This window comes from Lepisosteus platostomus, chromosome 1 (assembly GCF_059453375.1).
Source record: "Lepisosteus platostomus isolate fLepPlt1 chromosome 1, fLepPlt1.hap1, whole genome shotgun sequence".
NCBI lineage: Eukaryota > Metazoa > Chordata > Actinopteri > Semionotiformes > Lepisosteidae > Lepisosteus > Lepisosteus platostomus.
In genome coordinates, this window is record NC_142611.1 from 63,066,464 (window position 1) to 63,087,537 (window position 21,074).

General features: G+C 57.3%; 1 protein-coding gene across 1 annotated transcript; it reads left to right on the forward strand.

Moving 5' to 3' along the window:
- The first annotated feature begins 1,655 nt into the window (after positions 1-1,655).
- Positions 1,656-20,840, forward strand: LOC148678403 (bromodomain adjacent to zinc finger domain protein 2A-like). The gene is made up of 16 exons (XM_088633457.1): positions 1,656-1,867; positions 2,020-2,094; positions 2,377-2,548; positions 3,389-3,451; positions 3,898-4,042; positions 5,195-5,802; positions 5,998-6,244; positions 6,972-7,169; positions 7,624-7,784; positions 8,534-8,599; positions 11,173-11,465; positions 12,255-12,390; positions 13,276-13,422; positions 14,402-14,649; positions 14,838-14,981; positions 16,009-20,840. Exons 1-16 carry the CDS (start codon positions 1,656-1,658, stop codon positions 16,166-16,168), a joined length of 3,075 nt encoding a protein of 1,024 aa, XP_088489583.1. The 3' UTR covers positions 16,169-20,840.
- The last annotated feature ends 234 nt before the right edge of the window (positions 20,841-21,074 follow it).

Below are 21,074 nucleotides of genomic sequence, written 5' to 3' on the forward strand. Positions count from 1 at the left end.
TCTGTCCCTCTCTGTCCAGTAGTGTGTTCAGACATCGTCTCCTCTGTGTGATCTGTCACCTTCACTCCTCTGCCTGTCTAGTCCAGCTGCAGACTGTTCTGTGGGTTTAATCCTCTTCATCAGAAGGCTGACTGATGCCGAGCTCTTCGGCTCTTTTCACTAACCTGCTTAAAAAAACATCGCTAATCGGATCCATTAAGGAACAGAGCGAAAGCCAGGATTCAGTCCTGCCCCCCTCCCCCAGGACTGTTGCTAACAGCACCCTTCTGCATGAGAGTGTGCAGCAGTGTGAGCCCACACGTTTCATGGTCTGTCTTCCCCTGTGGGCTTGGTCTTGTAGGCTTGTGAGCGTGGGAAAAGAGCGCTTGAGGTGCACTCTTGTCTTAGTCGGGGGTGAAGTGGGGCATCATGACCCCAGTCTCTGCTGGCTCTTTTACTCTTTTTGAACAACTTTAATATTATAGAGTAGCTCTCTGCTAATCAATTGAAAGTCTTGTCTTTTTAAATTAGACCTTTACGATTACTTATGGCTCTAAAGAGGTTTCAGTCATTATTGACTTTCTGTAGGGATGGTGGGATTTTTAGTGATTCAGTCTAGAAAATGTAAGGGTCCAGTTAACTAATAGTTCTTAATTGCTTAATTGGTCTGAATCTAGGAGACTAGGGGGTTCTGCAGGTCAGGGTCAAGAAGCTCTTGACGGGTGTCTTGGTGTCTGCCTGTGTCAGCCAGGACTCTGTAAAGATTTGAGTCGCAAGGTGCTATATACGCAAGAGGCATCCTGTGTCTCTTTCTCGTGGCTGGTGCTGTTGTCGGCAGCAGCGCTAGGGTCCCTGCTCGGCTACGAACCAGGGATCGTGGGATCATGGTCCCTGGGATAACAGGATATGTAGCGGCGTTTGTGTCTTGACGTTCCCTGCCAGGGCAGAGCAGTGAACTCCGAGTGTCGCCTGCTGCAGAAACCAGATCGCTGGCTGTACAGGTGTTTGGTGCTGCGATCAGGGATTCAGGGTCCGAGCACTGGGGATGCACTGTGGCACGACAACCTTTGACCTTTATCCTCCATGCCGTCGTTTTGTCTGGTTTAGGCCGAGATCTCCGGCGTGGAGCAGGGCGGAGGGGAGGGTGTCGTTTTCATTTGTCAGGAAACTGGATTTTTCTTTGCCCTTTCCTGCTTTAACCGACCTCCCAGTCTGTTCTGCTGCTCTAAGTTTAGTGCCGTGACCTTTCTGTGGAATGAGGCAGCGCTGTGGAGGGCGGAGGGGGGGGGGTGGTTGTTCTAAGACCTCAGCTGCTCTTGATTTTGAAACAGGAGTCACTGTCACTGACTGGGGCGGGTGAGGGCAGCAGCTGTAATACAACCCAGGCGCGTGGCCTTTTCCGAGATCCCTCTCGGAGGGCGCCGGGGGACAGGGAGACGTGGCGCCCAGTGCACGGGACTGTGGTGTGCTCGTGTGACAACAGAGGCGAGCACACCTTCCCCATGGTGCCCCAAACACGCGGACTCCAGCTGCACGGTGCATGATGGGACAGCACGACAGTCGCCTCGCCCTGCGCTGGCTGCAGTGCGGCCCCTAATTCCCAATCCTAATCTCTGGAACACCAGAGCAGAAACTTCGGAAATGAGTCAGGACCCCTGCCCTCTCGCTGCTCGTGAATGAAGATCCTGGGGGACAAAGTGGCCGACCTGGATCTGAATCGCAGCAGCGTGTCGGAGGGGCTGCGGATCTTCCTGGAGGCGTACGGGTTCGAGGCAGAAGTCTGCGACAGCCTGCGGACCAAGCCCTTCCAGGCCCATCCCCCCGACGTCAAGGCCGCGGTACTGGCCTTCCTGGTCGACGAGCTCAACGGCAGCAACATCGTCATCAGGTGAGGGGGGGGGGCGTCGGAGGTCGCGCAGGCTCGTGTGCCTCCCAGGGCCTGCCCACCTGGGCGAGCCCCCTGTCGGGGTGACGTCTGTGGGGCGTAACCAACGAACGGACGGATCCGTTCCTGACGCTCGGCTCGTTCTGTCTTTGCAGCGAGATCGACAGCACGCTGGAGAACATGGCCACCTACAGGAAGAACAAGTGGATCATTGAGGGGAAGCTGCGGAGGTGAGAGACTCGTGTTCGCTTGTGACTGACTCTGATGATGACGGCACAAGACTCCAGATCAGTGAGCTTTAGCAAAAGGCCAGCAGAGGCGAAGATGATGCTCTCCGGGACCCCAGTCCCTGGCAATGTTAAGGAAGTACCTCGTGTTTCTTGTGACGATTGGGTGCCTCTATTCTTGCAGTAGGCCCAGGGCGCTGCGTTATCTGGCTAAGGCTGGAGATGGGGTGCAGGTTCGAAAATCCAGTCGCCCTGGATGAGTCTCTCCCTCCCTCCTCTCTGCAGGCTGAAGGTGGCCCTGGCCAGGAAGACGGGGCGCTCGGAGGTGGAGCTGTGCCTGGAGGACCGGCGGCGCAGCGCCCGCGTGGCCGAGGAGGAGAGCCTGACGCTGGAGGAGAGCGGGCCACTGGAGCGGAGCGGGCGCCGCGCGCGCAAGGAGGACGCCAAGCTCAGCGAGGTCTGTGTGGAGTTTGTATGTTCTGCTTGTGTTCACATTGGTTTCCTCCCACAGTCATGCTGGTGGGTTAATTGGCTTCTGGAAAAACTGGCCCTGGTTTGTGTACCCTATGGTGGACTGGTGTCCTGTCCAGGGTGCGACCTGCCTTGTGCTCTTTGCTTGCTGGGATAAGCTCCAGCTCCCCCATGACCCTGTATTGGATGAAGTGGTTAGAAAATGTAATGGTTAAGAGCTGATCAAGAATCTGTACGTCTGTCTTGTACAAGCCTTGCGTTGAAGCTTGTGTAACAGACGTCCCACCAGAAAGGTGCAGCGCTCGGGTTCCTGTGTAATCTCCACTCCTCCAGGCTGAAGAGGTTCAGTTTCTTTACCCCATTCTGATGAAACCAGGAATTAGTCTGGTGGCTGGCTTGTCAAGCTGACTCCAGCACAGCAGAGCAGTGCTGTGGAACGAGGCAGCCAGCGCTGTACATGGTTTTCAGCTCTTGCTAACAAGTCGCTGGGCTGTGGCTTTGATCGGCAAGTCTAGAACTCAAAGACCAGCGAGAATTCAGGGCCCACCCCTGCCAGGCACCAGTCCAGGTGGAAAATCAGGAGGCTGGGCTTCAGCGCTGGGCTGTGCGGATGGAGGTCATTGTGTTCAGTCACGTGAGCGCTCCAGGGCTCGGGTTTCTCTGCTGCGCACCGTAGCCCGCTGTGGGTGAGCTGCGATGGTGCTCTTTCGTCAGGGAGTTCCTTGCATTGCATGTTTCCTCTTTTCTGTTCGAGGTGGCTGGGGGGTGGGGGGAGGTCACACGTGCACGCCGGCCATTCGGGGTAACCCTCTTCTTGTTTCTGCAGGGGGAGAGCCCCTCCACCGCCAGCGTCCCCGAGCTGGAGCGACAGATCGATAAGCTAACCAAGGTAAGGCTGGGCGCAGCCCCCCTCTCGGCTGGAAATATGAGCCATTGCCGGCGTGGTGCGGTGGAGAGGCTCACTGCCTGACACGGCCGGCGGCGCGATCCGGGGTCGAGCTGGCTCAGTCTGGGCCGCAGAGCTCAGTCTGTGCTGGGGAACGGGAGGCGTGGAGTTTCCTTCTTCCGGGCGTCATCGCTGACTGCTAAAAGGAGAACTGCAGTCAGAACTGCAGACGTGTGATCTGTTGGTGTACAATTGCAGACGTGTGATCTGTTGGTGTACGATTGCAGACGTGTGATCTGTTGTCATCATGTGGGAATGAAAACCGCGATTGTCCAGATCATGCTCTTGCATAGTGACTCCCTTTTCTCCCAAGGAGGTTGTGGGGAAAAATGGACGCAAGTTCCTAACGTTTCTCTCTCTCCCTCTGCTCCCCCGCTGTCCCTCCTCAGCGGCAGGTGTTCTTCCGGAAGAAGCTGCTGCAGTGCTCCCATTCCCTGCGGGCGGTGTCTCTGGGTCAGGACCGGTACCGGCGCCGGTACTGGGTCCTCCCCCATGTGGGTGGGGTGCTGGTCGAGGGTCCGGAGGAGATCCAAGGTGAGGTGGTTCTCCGGCAGGACAGCCTGGGTCTGTGGTTCTGGCTGTCATCGTTACTCAGCTGATTGTACCCACTGTACCCAAAATATTAGAAACCCCTCCCAACACGGCCAACAGCAAACAGTATATTGGCTTTCTGCACCCATAGGACAGCCTTCAGCTGGGGTTGTGAGGAGTTGTGGCTTTGTGTTGGGACTGAACTGGAAAGGTCCACTGGTTCCACTGGGTTCCAGCAGGAGTGAGGTCTGGGGATTGTTCAGGCCAGGGAAGCTGATGGAAATTGTCATTGTGGGGGTGGAATATTTTGGCCAGTGAGTTTGTCTCCATCTGGCTGTGTAAGGAAGGTTGGCGTGAGTCGCTGACATGCTCGGACTGGTTTGTGCATTAAAGGAGTGCTCAGTGCAGGGTGAAGGTGTTGTCCGGGTAGTGGAGTGTGGGTGATGCGGAGCAGCAGAGCAGCCCCAGTGCCACACCGCTCTTCCAGCAGGTGTCCCGGCTTGCTCTTACATCACTGTTTCCTGACCGCAAGCTACCTACTCGGAGGTTTTCCTGGTTTGATTACGGCAGCCAGAGGTGTGGAATCGGGGGAATCCAGCCTGCCCCTGGAGTCTGTGGGGTTTTCCTGTTTGTAGGAGGTAGTTGTGTTACTCCTGTGGAAAAAATAAAAGCAAGCTGCTGGAGAGGGATGGGAGAGGGGACTGGGCTGGGGCTGGAGAGGGATGGGAGAGGGGACTGGGCTGGGGCTGGAGAGGGATGGGAGAGGGGACTGGGCTGGGGCTGGAGGGGGACTGGAGGGGGATGGGAGAGGAGACTGGAGAGGGATGGGAGAGGGGACTGGGCTGGGACTGGAGAGGGATGGGAGAGGGGACTGGGCTGGGACTGGAGAGGGATGGGAGAGGGGACTGGGCTGGGACTGGAGAGGGATGGGAGAGGGGGCTGGGACTGGAGAGGGATGGGAGAGGGGACTGGGCTGGGACTGGGACTAGAGAGGGATGGGAGGGGGGACTGGCTTGGACTGGAAAGGGATGGGAGAGGGGACTGGGACACTGGTGGAGACAGTGGTGTGGAGCTGCCGCCTGTGGGATTGAGGCTGATCTCTGGAGTTATGATCTGGTGCACCTCGCTGACCCCCTGTGCTCTGTGTGCCGGCAGCCCCCGAGGATCCGTTCGTCAAGGAGGAATCCCTGCGCTTCACGGTCCCCGTTATCTCCCCCGTGAAGAAAGAGCCCAAAACGGAGGTGCCCGTGTCCTTCCTCTCCCCTCCCCCTCCTCCCCCTCCCCCTCCCCCTCCCCCTGTGGCGGTGGCCCCCCAGCCGCTCCTGGAGGACCCCCTCCCCGGCGAGGCCTCCCTGATGAGCAGCCCCCGGAGCCGGGGCCGCCCGCGCAAGATCAAACCGGAGGTGGAGCTGCACCTGCGCGCCGCCAAGAACCGCCGCCGGCGTCGCAGCAGCAAGGCCGCGGCGGCCGAGGACACGCCGGAGCCCCCCGGCGGCGCCGGCCCGGCCCAGCAGGACCTCAACCAGTCCGCCTTCCTCTCCTGGCTGAGCCAGTCGCAGGGCTCCCCGGCCAACGGCGAGGAGGCGCAGGCCGCGGCCGAGGACAGCGTCAAGGAGATGGCGGAGAAACGCGGCCAGTGGTTCAACCTGCTCCCCAAAACGCCCTGCGACCCCTCCTCCCTTTCCCAAGCCCCTTCATCCGGAGACGCTCCTCCCAGCGCGACCCAGGCCAGCCTGCCGGCCCACACTGCCTCGCTCCTGCAGGTAGGGGGCGCTCACGTGCCGTCCGGGCCGTCGCGTTGTCCTTGAAGCGCGTTGGTCTCCCTTCGCTTTCTGCAGCCCGACAATCTAGTGTAAAAGTTAAGAGGCCAGTTACGCCTCCAGTTTAAAACCGCCTGTCTCTGTTCCGCCCCCCGCCCTCGTGATGAACCTCCTTGTCCGCTCGCTCTCCCCGTACAGTGTCCCGTGTCCCTGGCTCCCAGTCTGGACCTGAGCGCCCCGCTGGTCTGCTCCACTCCGCTGCTCAAGCCGGACCGCCGGAGGAGGAGGAGGGGCAGCAGCCCCGCCCAGAATCCCGGGGACCCCTCCGCCCTGGGGTTCTCCCTGCCAGGGGGCACCAAGCGGCGGGGCCGCCCCCCCAGCAAGCTGCTACGCCAGATCGAGCAGAAGTACTTCACTCAGCTCGTCGCCCAGCCCATCCCTGCAGGCAAGTCCCCCACCTCCGCCTGGGATCGGCCCACCGCGCCGCTGTCACCCAGGCTCGGACCTGTGATCACAGAGCTCGTCCTCCGCCCTTTGACCCGTGGAGACAGACGCTCGTTTCCCTTCTGCGGGCAGAGTGGTCCTGTCCTGCTTTCCCGGGTTTCTGCGAGCGTGAGGGATGCGGACGGGGTTTTCGCGCGCGATGGTTTTGCCCTGTGGGTTAACCGTCCCCTCGCACAGAAGTTCTGCGTTTGGGAAGCGCGGGTTTGCGTCCCGACAGCCTCGCTCCTTCAGCAGACACACGGCAAGGGCACCGTGAAACCCTTTACTGCCAAGAATATGAGCGCTGGCTGCCGAGCAGTGACTCTGGTGGTGTTCTAGCTCGAGGGGTACGTAGCTTGGAGGGTCCCTGAAGGGTCGGGCCTGGGTCCCTCATTACCGTGGGGCTGGAGGAGGAGGGGGGACGTCTGCTTTGGCAGACCTTGCAAGGCAAGCTGACTGTGGGGATTGTGAGAGACCAGAGGCTGCAGCATGGGTTTCTGCATCGCTCGACTAGCTGAACTAGGAGAGGAATCGCCGCTGGTCTCGCGCTTTTGGGGTCATTTTTGCAGCATGTCAGCGGGGGGGGTGGGGGAGGGATGCCCCCCTTGTTCTTCTGCACGAAACCCGTGGCGTGGGTTGCCCAAATTCGCCCCTGCTTCGTTAACCCCACCAATTCTTGTTCCCCGTAGAGATGAGGAGGGGCTGGTGGTGGATCCGGGACCCCGAGGAGCTGGCGGCTCTCCTGCGAGCACTGCACCCCCGCGGCATCAGGGAGAAAGCGCTACACAAGCACCTGTCCAAGCACATGGAGTTCCTGTCCGAGGTCTGCACGCGGCCCAAGAACGGTGCGCACACGCAGGGCCAGGATCTGCTCTGGGAGGAGAAGGGTCAGTGGGGGGGTCAGGATCCGCTCTGGCAGGAGCAGGAGGGCCAGTGGGGGGTCAGGATCCGCTCTGGCAGGAGCAGGAGGGCCGGTGGGGGGTCAGGATCCGCTCTGGCAGGAGCAGGAGGGCCGGTGGGGGGTCAGGATCCGCTCTGGCAGGAGCAGGAGGGCCGGTGGGAGGTCAGGATCTGCTCTGGCAGGAGCAGGAGGGCTGGTGAGAGGTCAGGATCCGCTCTGGCAGGAGCAGGAGGGCTGGTGGGAGGTCAGGATCCGCTCTGGCAGGAGCAGGAGGGCTGGTGGGAGGTCAGGATCTGCTCTGCCAGGAGCAGGAGGGCTGGTGGGAGGTCAGGATCCACTCTGGCAGGAGCAGGAGGGCCAGTGGGGTGTCAGGATCTGCTCTGGCTGTGCTTCTCACTGTCGGGCAAAGCTCACATCTGCGGTCTTTCTCCTCTGCCCAGACCCCATATTCCAGCTGACCCTGGACGAGTCCAGCCCGGTGTGCCAGGCGATGCGAGAGCAGTGGGACGTGTGCGCGCGCACCATGGAGATGGACCTCCACGTGCTGCAGTGGGTGGAGGACGTGGAGCAGCGCGTCCTTGCCGCCGACCTCCAGCTCAAGGTCAGGAGCAGCAATGGGCTTCTGGGAATTGTAGTTCGGGGCCCGTGTTCCTGTTCCATAAGAGCAGGTAGAGGTGGTGTTCAGGTTTGAGAGCTCTGTAGATTAGCTGAGGAGCACTGGAAAATGGACTGGTCCTATTCTAGTGACGGTCCGTGTGAGTCGCCGTCGGCTCATTTTGGAGGTGTGGCATCAATTTGACATTATGGGAGGAGAAATTTTTACTCCTTTTGTGCTTTTTTTCAATTTTATCTTTCAATTGTTTTACCAGCAAGAGACTAATGCTCTTAATTCCTAATGAGGCAGCACACCAGTGTATATAGCACCCTACTAAAATATTAGGGTGTACACCTCCAGCGGCATGTACAGCCAGAGCCTGTCATGGTACCAGCTCCCCTGGGCTCAGCTCCGTCTGAGAATTGTCAGTCAGGATTAAAGGGAGTGCGTCCTTTGTATTCAAACGTGCCATTCTGTAATATTTTGGTGTTTATTTGGCGCTGCATATGCCCAAACGCAAGCGGCAGATATTCCTCAGGTACGTGAAGTACGCAAAGGTATTAAAATTGCCCAGATGGATTGTCCGAAACGGCCCCCTCGGCTCTGGCTGCAGTTGTCAGGCGCCATGCGGGCCGCGGGCGCGCGGCCGGTTTGGATCGGGCAGAGCCGGGTTATCGGTGACCCCAGCCATGTCCGGTCTCCCTGCCGCTGCGGCTCCAGAGCTGTCATCACTTCTTCCCAATTTATGTTTTAAGATGGTTCCCCACTGCGGAAGGAGCGACACTGACAGTATCGCGGATTCCGCCTCCCCGGGACATCAGGTACATTTGTCTGGGTGGACAGTGGAGGGGGGAAGGAGTAGGGTGGGAACTCGGGGGCGCACGCAATTCCCTCCTCCTCCTCCTCACTCTCCCTTTTTTTCCTAAGGCGTTTTTCCTCCATAAGCCGAGCAATCTTCGGTCAGACTGATGGTGCAGTTACTAACAAAGACTTGTTTGGAGTTGGGGAGTGTTGTCCTCCTTCAGTTTCTTTCCTAGCCCCCACCTCTCCCATCAGATCCTCAGACAGGGCTGGTGTTTCCGGGCCGGACCTGCAGGACTGCTCTGATTTTTGAAGTTTGAAGTTGTGATTTGGTTTGAAGCAGCTGGATCCTCCAGCCAATGCTTGCAGCTCAACAGAGTCAGCAGCTGAAGTTGGGAAGCGTTCTGTTTGTACGCAGAGGGTCCCGTGTTCAGGCTGAGCCTTTGAGGTGCCTGCTGGTACTCAGCTCTGCCATCGGGACAGACATGATGTTCCCAGGGCCCTGTCGGCGCAGTGCTGGGGGAACGAGAGACAGACTGTCCCATCTCTTGTGCTCACAGGCTTCCCATAGACCAGGGCATCTTGTTCTGGTCCTGGGGGGGTCAGTGTGTCTGCAGGGTGTCCAGGCCTGGTCCTGGGGGGGTCAGTGTGTCTGCAGGGTGTCCGGCCCTGGTCCTGGGGGTCAGTGTGTCTGCAGGGTGTCCAGTCCTGATCCTGGGGGGTCGGTGTGTCTGCAGGGTGTCCAGGCCTGGTCCTGGGGGGGTCAGTATGTCTGCAGGGTGTCCAGGCCTGGTCCTGGGGGGGTCAGTATGTCTGCAGGGTGTCCAGTCCTGGTCCTGGGGGGGTCAGTGTGTCTGCAGGATGTCCAGTCCCATCAGTAATACTGCAAGAAGCAATGGGGGTGCCATGCAGCGAGGCGCCTCTGTCCCAGCCCAGGCTGGAGAGTCCTAGTGTGTGTAACACCAGCCCTGGCCCAGGGTTCAACTAACCTTCCCATGCTCTCACTCCTATGCCCTCCCCTCTCCCTGGGGTCACTGGAGAGGTAGTGTGAACGGGTACTACGTCTGCAGGCAGGTGAGGTCAGGGGCTGATGGATCCTGCCTGCAGCAGTCTGTTAAATTTCATCCCCCTGATATTTGAGACCAGTCCTGCTCAAGGGGTCGTGAGAGGGGACAGCTGTGACTTCTGGTTTTGCTCTGCTTGCTGAGAGCCTGTTATTCACGGGGCCAAGCTCCCTGCACGAGCCACGCCCCCTGCTGTGTTCCGTAGGGTCACAGGCCCTGTCTGTGAGCTGCTGGGCCACGCCCCCATCTGCTCAGCCGACTGCTCACCTGGGGGGATCTGGTCAGACTGAAGTGCTGAAGGTGCTGAAGTTTTTCACAGAAAGAGTCTTCAAGTCAGGCATTTGATCACGAAAAAGAGTGAATGTTTGGACTTGATTGAGGGTTGGAGGCCCTTGGTTTCAAGGAATCAGTTAGACCAGGGGATTTGAGCTGATTTGGAATGAAAACCATTGGATACAGAGTTCCTGTGCTCAATACACCTGCCCAGTGGATGAACTTTTCCTTGTTTGCTACCCTTTACATCAGGCTCTTTTGCTGCTCTCTAGTGACTAAAAACCTAGTTCCCAATAACCCGTGAAATAGCGTCAATGTGTGGAGACCTGGATCATGCATGAGCTGTCTCTCCTGCCCTGCTTCCAAAACTCCTGGTAGTGCTGTTCCTTGTGGTTCTCCTTCTCACTGCTGGGGGGGGAGCTTTTAGCTGATGTTGAACCACAAATTTACACAACCCACCCAATCTGTAAGTCAAATGTCTGAAATTAGGATGTTCATCTCAGAAAGCCCCGGGCTTGAGTTTTGGTGCCCTCAGATGCAGAAGTCAGAACCTCCCCCTCCCTGGTGATGACCAGAGTGCATGGAAACGATTGCTTTGGTTTGTGAGAAGGAGGGGGAAGCTGAAGGGAGCTGACATTGTCCTTCTGTAGAGCGCTCTTTAACATTTACGGTGAAACAAAGCAGAGGACACAAGTGGCAGCAGCATGGCAAAGCTTTCAAAAGCAAGGACATGAATCTCTTTTTTTTATGCAAGGGGTTGTTGGAGTGTGGAACAAGCTACCCAGCTTAGTGGTTAAGATAAGAGATAAGATCACTTTATTGGCCATATGCAATTTCTTGTATTAGGAATGTGTCTTTTCACATACCCCAGCTTGCTCTCCATGAGACACACAGACGGGGAGAGAAGCTGGGGGTCAGAGCGCAGGGCCAGCCATTTATATGGCGCCCCTGGAGCAGCTGGGGTTGAGGGCCTTGTTTAGGGGCCCAATGGAGTAGGATTCCTCTGCTGGCCGCAGGATACAAACCGGCAACCTTCCAGCTACAGAGTCACCGCACCGCCCCTCCAGGACTAATGCATTGGCTTCATTCAAGAAACATCTGGATGAGATTCTTGGATTAATCATCTACTCACTTGTAAAGATGGGCTGAGTGGCCTCCTAGTTTCATTGATTAACAAACCACTCTGCTTCACTCCGTTAAGACGCCGTTTTCCAGCTGAAGCTCACGCCATTCCCCTTTCCTGCCTCTGCCCTCAGGGTTGGACCTTACCAGAACTGGACTCGACCCGGGAGGACCTGCAGTACCACGAGCACAAGGTGGACCCAGCGGACGACTGGATCATCAAGACCAAGAAGGAGTGGTCGGACTTCCTGCGGCTCGGCACCAACCCCCTGGACGTGGCGGTCCTGCGGCTGGCGGCGCTGGAGCGCAACATCGAGCGGCGGTACCTGAAGGAGCCGCTCTGGAACCTCAGCGAGGTGCAGAAGCTGGCGCCCCTGACGCCCCCCGTCCCCGTGCCCGGGGAGGAGCCCAGGGTGGACGTCGAGAGGTAAGGGTACCCCCTAGATCCTATATCGCCCCAACTCGCAGCGGAGTCAGCTCAGCAGGTGTGAGCCTGGTCAGTACCTGGATGGGAGACCCCCTGGAAGCGGTGTTAGTGGGGCAGCAGGGGGAGCTCACCCTGCGGTCTGTGTGGGTCCTAGTGCCCCAGTATAGTGACAGGGACACTATACTGTAAAAAGGCCCTATATCGTCAGATGAGCTGTAAAACCAAAATCCTGACTCTGTGGTCATTAAAAATCCCAGGGCTTTTCTCGAAAAGAGTAGGGATCTTTACCTGGTGTCCTGACCAGATTTCCCCCAGGCTTTTACCAATCGTGGCCTCCTAATAATCCCCATCTATAAGCTTTATTCATCACTCTGCTCTCTCTTTTGAGTGGAGTGTCCAGAAAAGCGCTGCTATACAAGTGTAAGGAATTATTATATCCCATCAGCGGGGTCATCTCGAGGAGGGTAGTGGGACGATCTGGCTGCAGGGTGGGGCTCATGTTACACATGACTTAGCCGACTGTGACTGCTACTCCCCAAGTGGGATTGGCTGGCCGGGGCTCTCTGTGTGCCGCTGCTCCTCTGGTCGGCTCTAGTCCTATACCCCCACCCTATCCACGGTGTCCTGAGTGGGCGTGGGAGCTGTTGCCTGCGGTCCGTGTCTGAGCCCAGTAAGCAGCTCCCACCTGGGTCGGGTCAGTCACGCGGACGGGCACCTGGGAGCTTGCGCCTGTACCCTCCGTGCGGGCTTGCCTGACGCCGCGGTGCCCCCCTGTGTTGTCGTTGGCAGCGTGGAGAGCGAGATCACCCCCAGGCTGCGGCTGTGGAGGCAGTCGCTGGACCGGTGCCGCAGCGCCGCCCAGCTGGCGCTGTGCCTGCTGCAGCTGGAGAGGGCCATCGCCTGGGAGCGCTCCGTCGTCAAAGTGGTGAGCCGCCCTCGTCTTCCGCTCTCTCCGTCCCGCCGCTCCCCTTCTCTCGCGTTCCTTTTCTCCTCTTCCGTGGTTCTCCGGTCCCTGTCTGCCCCACAAGGGGGGCACATCAGTCCTTCCTCCCACTTCCTCCCATGCTGTGTGTGTGGGGTGGCGCCACAGGGAGGCTGCTGGAGGCTATTGGAATGAAAACCATGGAGAGCCCAGCATTCCCTCCGGAACGTCGAAAATCTTAACTGGAGCAAAATGGTCAATGGGGGCCTTCCAGTGACGTGAACAGACAAAACTGAAGTACGGTCGTTTTCTTTAGCTTTCTCTAGCTCTAGTTTACTTCGCCAGATCGAAGTCCTCAGTCGAAGTGATCCGGATCTTCCCAGATGGATTTCCTGCTCTCGCTGGCGGACTCCTCTCTGAGCCTCTTGGCCAGGAGGCTGGCCTGGTCCGGCTGTAGCACTGGGGCGCCTCTTCCTTCCCTCCCCTGGCGTCACTGATTGACACAGATCTAGGCCTCCCAGGATCCAGCTGCCGGGGGGGGTCAGTGGAGTTTTGGGGTGCTGCTGCTGTCATGGTCAAAGCTTTGTTGTCCTGCAGCTACAACAGAGCCCCCACACAGGGGGTTCCTTCAGTAGAAACATGAAGCGGGGGGCAGAAATGCTTTTGTGTTTGGAGGCGGCAGTAAAAATTTGTTCTAAAAACTAAACCGACCCAATCAGAATATCCTTCTTCACCCCGTTGAGACGAATATGGTCATCATGGTGATCGCTGCATATGGCATCGTCTCAGCTCCCTGTGTGGTTCCTGTTTCCATGGGGACATGGAACCGCAGCTTGGTGGAAAAGGGGGCGTAGGACCCTAACACCTCTTTCTCCCCCTCTCCCACAGACGTGTCTGGTGTGCCGCAAGGGCGACAACGATGAGTCCCTCCTGCTGTGCGATGGCTGCGACCGGGGCTGCCACATGTACTGCCTGCGCCCCAAAATGACTGCCATCCCTGAGGGGGACTGGTTTTGCCCCGTCTGCATCTCCAAGGTGAGACAGCCGTGCGGAGAGGACCCACTTCCCTCAAGGCAAAAGAGTTGCTGGGCTCCCCGACTCACTTCCTGGAGCACTCAGTTGCTTATGGGTTGCGTCCCAACCTGAGCCTTTAGGTAAAGTAGATGTGTACAGGATGATAGTTGAGGTCTTTGTGTAAGGGTTGCTATTTGTACCTGAGTGAGAGTGGCGTCCAGATCAGTAAGAAGAACACGCATGCAGGGGAAGCAGACAAGCCAGGCGTGAAGGCAAGGGTATCCTCAAAGCGAGGTTTGTGGAAAGGACTAAGTTGACATAAAGACTGATCTTACATAGCCCGCTCCAGCTGAGGCAGGTGTGGAAAACGGGCAGGCACACGTAGGTGGAACAGATCTGCTTCCAGCGCAGGTAGTCACGGCAGCCGGCTGATTGAAGGGTTTAGCCGAGGCTCTGCCATTTGGCTCGTGATGATTGTTTTGCTTTCTCCAGCGCAGGATGGAGTGCGACACTTTCACTGTAGAGACCAAAAACACTCACTTCATTAGAGGTACAGTCCTAACCCCTCAGAGGCTGGTTAGAGGAGTGTTGCCGCCTTGTAGTCAATGAGACCCGCTCTGTAACCGAGAGCTTGGGTGGAGAAGAAACCCAGAGAGCTTGGGTCCTCCTGGAGCTGAGACCGACACTCCTGGGACGTGGAGATCTGAATCTCCTGAGCCAAGTCAAAATGGGGATCTCCGTGGCCCCTCACAGAAGGGTCAGCACACCTGGCCTCTGATCTCCACACCTGCTTGGGCCTTCCTGAGGCACCAATTGGAAAGGTGCCTGTAAAACCCCTGGAGTCATTAACTAGCTCAATTAAGTCCTTGGGGAGGGGTCTGAAAGGGTCAGGAGTCACCTGAGAACTGGCTTGTGTCCCGACTGCCACCTCGGCTCTTCTGTGACTCCGTACCTCATCCGATTTCACCCCAACAATCCCGCCTCCTCTCTTCTACCCCAGGCGAACGGCGAGTCTCCGCGGCGACGGAAGCAGCCCTCGCGGGGGCAGAAGCGCCGCGGTGGCGGCTGGTTCAGCTCCGGCAGCTCGGAGGAGGACGAGAGCCCCAGGCGGGGCGGGGGGAGCATGCAGACGCGGCGGAGGGAGGGGCCCTCCTACGCACACTCCCGCTACTCAGGGGACAGCGGCCACTCGCCCTCAAAACGCAGGCGCATGGCCACGCGCAACCAGCCCGACCTCACCTACTGCGAGTGAGTGTCCGCCCCTCCGTTGTCCAGTTGGCCGTCGCCAGGTGCCCACAGAGCCCTGGTATAGAGCAGGCGTTCCCACCCCTGGCCCTGGGGGGCCCCTGTGTCTCCTGGTTTGTGCTCTGTTGTACGAGAACGCCGGTGCCGTTGGGCTGGGCGTGACGTGATCGGCTCGGGGTTCTGTGCTGCAGGATCATCCTGATGGAGATGGAGTCTCACAGTGATGCCTGGCCCTTCCTGGAGCCCGTGAACCCCCGGCTCGTCCCAGGGTACCGCCGCATCATCAAGAATCCCATGGACTTCCTCACCATGCGGGAGAGGCTACTGCAAGGAGGGTGAGAGCTGCCGTGGATATCACATGACACAGGCTTTACATGGGGGTGTCCAGGCGTGGTCCTGGGGGGGTCAGTGTGTCTGCAGGGTGTCCAGTCCTGGTCCTGGAGGGTCAGTGTGTCTGGAGGGTGTCCAGTCCTGGTCCTGGGGGGGTCAGTGTGTCTGCAGGGTGTCCAGTCCTGGTCCTGGGGGGGTCAGTGTGTCTGCAGGGTGTCCAGGCCTGGTCCTGGAGGGTCAGTGTGTCTGCAGGGTGTCCAGTCCCAGTCCTGGGGGTTCAGTGTGTCTGTAGGGTGTCCAGTCCTGCTCCTGGGGGGGTCAGTGTGTCTGCAGGGTGTCCAGGCCTGGTCCTGGGGGGGTCAGTGTGTCTACAGGGTGTCCAGTCCTGCTACTTGGGGGGTCAGTGTGTCTGCAGGGTGTCCAGTCCTGGTCCTGGGGGGGTCAGTGTGTCTGCTGGGTGTCCAGTTCTGGTCCTGGGGTGGTCAGTGTGTCTGCAGGGTGTCCAGTCCTGGTCCCTTGTGATATTTTAGGTCAGTGAGAGCTTAGCTAGAATGACAGCTTGTAGATACACTGGATGCCCTGTTGTAAATAAGTCGAGTCTCTCACTTGGTAGGGTAATGGGACAGGGCTCCCCCAGACAGTTCCAGCGGCAGCTTTCCAGCAGTGCAGGAGTGCAGCTGGTCCAGTCGAGCCTTAATTGAGCTTGTCTGACCCACTGTGGTAGGCTTTGTGCTGCAGATGTTGTATAACCTGCTGCCTCGAGGGTGGGACTGGGGCTAATAGTTTTCACCACAGGCTCAGCTTCAATCAGGCAATTAAAAGACACTGTGAGCCTAAATTAACGTGATCTTTAAATAACTACAATACAAGCTCCTGTAACAGAGTTTGAAGAAACAAATGTAGGTTTGTGGCTGACTGGTAGGAAGGCGGAGCAGTTTTTACTTTACCGAGGCAGCAGATCGGGCAGCAGAGCTCTTGACAGTGGCCCGGCCAGTGTGATCTGACTCTCCCCCCCTCCCCCCGTACCCGCAGGTACTGCAGCTGCGAGGAGTTTGCCGCCGACGCGCAGCTGGTCTTCGACAACTGCCAGCTGTTCAACGAGGACACGTCGGAGGTGGGCATGGCAGGGCACTCCATGAGGAAGTTCTTCGAGAGCCGCTGGGCCGAGTTCTACCAGGGCAAAGACAAGTGACGCCTGGGAGGGAGGGAGGAAGGAAGGCCGGGCGAGAGGCGGGGTGGGGCGCTGGGGGCTGGGGGGCGCTGAGGCCTGACCCTCTGGTGGGCCCCTCAGGAGCCCCACCCTGTCGTGGACGCTGGAGGTTTTCTCCCCACTACTACTACTACTATTACTACTACTACTGCTACTGGAGCCCCGCGGGGCCTGCAGCATATACATATAGATATGAATATATGTATATTTCTATAGAAGGTGGTTTTTCCAGTCTTTATAAACCCCTCCCCTGGTTCTGGCCTGTTCACGCGCACCTCTCCGCAGGAAGGGAAGGCACTCCTGCACCCTCTTCCCCTCTCCAGCTTCTCTCAGGACTACGTCGAAGCTTGGGGCCCCCTCCCGCTCCCCTGCCCTGCTGGCTCCCCCTCATGCCCCGGCTGGCCTCCTGCTCCTCTGCGAGGTGGGGGGTCCGTGCGCAGGGAGCTGGTGGGGTGGGGGGTGAGGAGGAGGAAGAGGAGGAAGAGGGAGGCGGGCGAGAGCCCGTCGTAGACTCGCACTCCGCCGTTCTTCCGGGTGCTGGCCCAGAGAAACTCCAGTCCGCGTTCGAACCCCCCGCGCTCTGGGTAGTGGGGCGGCGCTGGGGGCTTGGGGCGCAGGGCGGGGTCGGGGGGAGCTTCCCGGTCCCCCCGGGATTTGCCGAGCCGCGCCTCCCTTGCTGCGTTCGGGTGAGACGTCGAGCCGAGGTCCCGTTGCCGTGGAATCGGCGCCACAGATCGCCCGCTCCTGGCCTCCCTGCCCACGCTCCACACAGGAGTGGGCTCTGTGGCCTCTGCCCTCGGGGGGCGTGGTTCCCAGACGGACCGGGCGGCAGTCCCTGGGCAGGGCGGGCCTGACGGCGCTGGGCCAGCCTGAGCAGGGACACCCCCATCGTCGCCGGGACTCTGGCAGCCCACCGCTTCCCTTCTCCAGAGTGGGTGTGGAATATCCCTTTGTCGGAAGAATGTCATGTAGCAGTCCAATGACTGGATGTCTGTTATTTTTTTTAAAACCTATATATAAAAGGTCAAAGGTTAGCAGGGGTTATTTCATAGCAATAGGTTAATAGTGACTGTGTACAGAGCACATATTAGTGATGTCTAGGGAATGCATTAAATGGCCAGTAAAAAAAGAAAAAAACTGAAAAATATGAAATTTCTGCTCTTGTTGTTTCAAAGGCTGTCCTGTTCCGTCGGACAGCAAACTTCCCAGAATGCCATGCTGCTAGACACACAGTACTGTTATTAGGTATTGGAGGATGGTTCTTTGTTTTTTTTGTTGCTGCTTTTTATTTTTGGGAATGGTGCGAGGAGGGCCCATCGTTTCGAACCCCTTTGACGTTTTAGGTTCGCAGAGGAGTCGTTGGCGTTGTTTGAACAAGGTGCTGAAAGGGAGTTGTGCATCTTGGGAATCCAGACCTGTGCTTTTGGTGGAAGTTGGGATTTGGCGACTGAAATCTTTCTTTTGCCCTCAAACTTGGTTGACGGCAACTGGAGCGAACGCTCGCTGCAGACCTGATCCGTCTGCCAGATCCGATCCGATCAGCAGGAGAATCCCCAGTCCGGCTGTTAACAGTTCTGGGGTGTGTGTGTGGGGGTGTGTGGTTATTCTGCAGCTCTGGCCTGCGGTGTCTTAAAACCACAAATATCCAATCTTAACCAGGGTCAGGACTGGCTAAAGGTGAGAAACTGAGCCCTGGTTTTAACTCGGTGTTGGTCCAGCTGGGTAAGAGTTCGGGAAAGCCCAGAGCTGGGTCTGAGGGCAGGGTTGTTAGGATTTCTCAGTTCAGATTTGTTCAGTACCCTGGGGGGTTTATCCAACATGGACGGGCTGCTGAAGACTTCAGAATAAAATTCCTCTCTAGCTCTGTAATCGGAGAGCTAAGTGTTTTTTTAGTGTATTTCAGAAGACATTCAGGCCTTGATGATTGTGGGGAGAGGGCTAAATAGCATTAACCTTGTTTTCCTGATGATCTGCACTATAATCAGTCAGGGCATTAACTATCCATCAGTTGTAGCAGATGAGTTGCGCAGTAGGAACTCAGTTGAGTTCCTAGTGAAGGTCTAGTGAAAGCAAGGCAGCACATGCAACCAGGACTTTTATGAACTCCCAAGATAATTAGCCAGGTGTGCTTTGTCTTTACAGAAACACCTGGGGGAGTGCACAAACTCCCTGGTTTCACGTTCTTCCTGAGACCCATAAAAAGGGCTGACGCTGGCCGCCGTTGTCCACATCACCGACCCTGTTCTGCGTGGGTGGTACAGGCCCAGAGCTTGCCCAAAAATAACAGCTCCTCGCGAAGCCGGAGAGATAAAATCCTGGCAGGTGTAAACGTTACTGATGAGGAGCACGCCCCCTGTGAAAGCGAGAAGGTGTTGGGGGGATGTCAGAGTCGGGGTGACCTCTTGGCGTGCATCTCGTCAGGGGAATCGCGAGCTTGAACGGCCCCCTCCCACCGCACGCCACCGGGAACGCGGTCCTCTCCTCCGCGGCCACGGCCACTCGGCGGCGATCGGGGAACACGGGGTCTCCGCGAGGGTGTCCCTTCCTTCGGGCTGATCAGCAGGACGGCCCAGGACGTTGCTGGTCAGGGACCCTCCTGGATCCTCCTTCCTTGACTGGCTGTGAAACCAGCTTGGCTGGTTCAGTTTGGACACTGCGGCTGTTTTTCAGAAAATCTGACCTCCTTGTAGACGCACCTACCCCCTCGCTTCCCTTTATACCCCCTTCTCCTCCCCGCTCTGCCTCCGTCTGACCCTCACCTCCCACTCTGGCGGCACAGCAACACTAACGCGCTGCCCGGCAACCAGAACTGATTAAATTCGGCGCTGTCCCGAATGAACTCGTCTTCCTCGAGGGCGCGTTTGCCCGTTGAAAGCGTGGGTGCGCCCGGTGGCGTGAAACTCTTCCAGTGACCTTTCCCCCTTGGACTCTCCCTTGAGTGTGTCCCGAGAGTAAGGAGAGAAGTGGGAAACGTGGATTGGGATGTCCTCGTTCAGGGAAGCACGATCGGGGTGCAGTACTGGAGGTACTGGTTATTTATGGTAGTCCTGGAGCCTGAAGACCCCAGACTCTCGGTAGGGTCGAAGAGCTCCTAGGAGGTCATCACGCTAGTGGGTAGAGACGGTGTCTGTTCTGCTCGACACGTCGGGGGGGGGGGGGGGGGGGGTTGAGGTTCTGGTGTCCAAGCCCAGGTTCTTCAGAACCTTGGCCAGGCAGAGATTTCAGGATGTTGTGCATCTAGGTTTTTACTTCGTTGATCATTCCCCATCCTAAAAGAAGCTGCCCTGTTCCTCGTGCTAAAGGGTCAGGGGTTTGTATGAAAGGCCCTGGGGGGAGGGGAGTCCAGGTGGCGCTGTCGCCTCCTGCGCGGTAGCAAAGCTTTACCAGCTCGGCCGGCACCTCCTCGCGACGCGCCAGAGACCCGTCTTCTTCTCCGTTGTTGGTTTTTGTGTCGGATGGTGTTGAAGCATCGGTTTCTCTTGGTTCGGTCGAATTCCTGGCGCTGAGAAGCGGAGCGCGAGAGGCTCCGATTCCGTCACTTCTGTGGCGTGGGCAGGTGTAGGCGTGAGAGGGTTTTGGGGGCGGGGGCACCCTGTTCTGCAAAGTACTCATGGGGTCGGGCAGGTTATTGCTTTCTCTGGAGCCGTAGCTTTGATATTGCCTGTTTCAGGAAGGCCTGCAGGGGGCAGCGTAGAGCAGCGGACGTGGATGCGAGGATTGCCGATTGGAAGGTTGGGGGGGGGCTCGGGGCTCCAGCGCAGACACTGCTGCCGCTGGCAGGCTGCTTAAGGGTGGTCGCCCCCCAGCGGCCTCTCGGATTCTTGAAAAGGAGGAAAGCTGGGCAGCAGGGCCGACGATACGTCCGCGTCCTTTACACACTTGGCGTCTTGCTGGAGGGCGAAACGAATCCGTACCCAAACCCGGAACGTCCATGCTCACCCCGACCGATCCGGGGGCTCCTCTCGGTAGGGGGAGGAGCCAGTTCTTCCATGATGGAGCTCCGCACGCCGTCTGCCGAGGAAGTTTCAGTGTCTTCTCCTCCGCCGTCATGTTCTCCATTTCTATGACGACTGCGGCCTGGTCTTGTTTTAATAGTGTTTCTTTTAACGTTGAGTTCAGTCTGCTCTCGGGTGTTAAGAACCTTCTATTTATTTATTTATTCATTCGTCTTTTTTGGATTTTGATCTTCTGTTCCTCCAAAACCCACAAATTAACTTCGCACTGAATTAGCAAGAGCTTGGTTCGGGAGGGGTAATAATTCTGAGAAAACTAAATCGAAGTGGTTTTATTTCCAAGTTCCGATGTGTTTGAACGTGCTTGAGCTTTCGGTTTCTGACACTGACGTGAAACTGGTCTCTACTGGTCTGCGACGAAATAAAAAAAATAGGAAAAGATGAAAAAAAAGGTTCCTTTTAACACAAAAGGGACATACTTTTCTATAACCAAAATGTGGTGTTTAGTGAATAATTTTTAATAATGTACAGTTTTTTGTGACTTTAAATTTATTCCTTTCTATATTTTTAGGACCAATATATCATTTTTAAGAGAAGGCATTAAAAGGAATCTCTGAAACATGTTGTACTGATGTGATGTGACACGTCTGCATCTGTAGAATGTACTGTGAGTTGAATAAACCACATTAGTAGAGAGAGAATTAACCTGTGTGTATCTCCTTTCTATTACAGTAGCATCCATAGAGCTAAAAGGTGTCAATCTAGAATAAGTAAGATAATTAAAGTCCAGTGGGCGGTGGCATGAAAAGGGCATTATGGATCTCTGAGAGCCCTGTGATGAACTGGCGTCCCGTCCAGAGTGTACCCTGTCTTGTGCCCGTTGCTCGCTGGGATAGCAACCTGTATTGGAAGAAGTGGATGAACATGGATGTGAA

Coding starts and splice junctions, on each gene's coding strand:
- LOC148678403 (XM_088633457.1), top strand. CDS start 1,656: ATGAAGATCCTGGGGGACAAAGTGGCCGACCTGGATCTGAATCGCAGC. Junction 2,095..2,376: donor ATTGAGGGGAAGCTGCGGAG/GTGAGAGACTCG, acceptor TCCTCTCTGCAG/GCTGAAGGTGGCCCTGGCCA. Junction 2,549..3,388: donor AGGACGCCAAGCTCAGCGAG/GTCTGTGTGGAG, acceptor TTGTTTCTGCAG/GGGGAGAGCCCCTCCACCGC.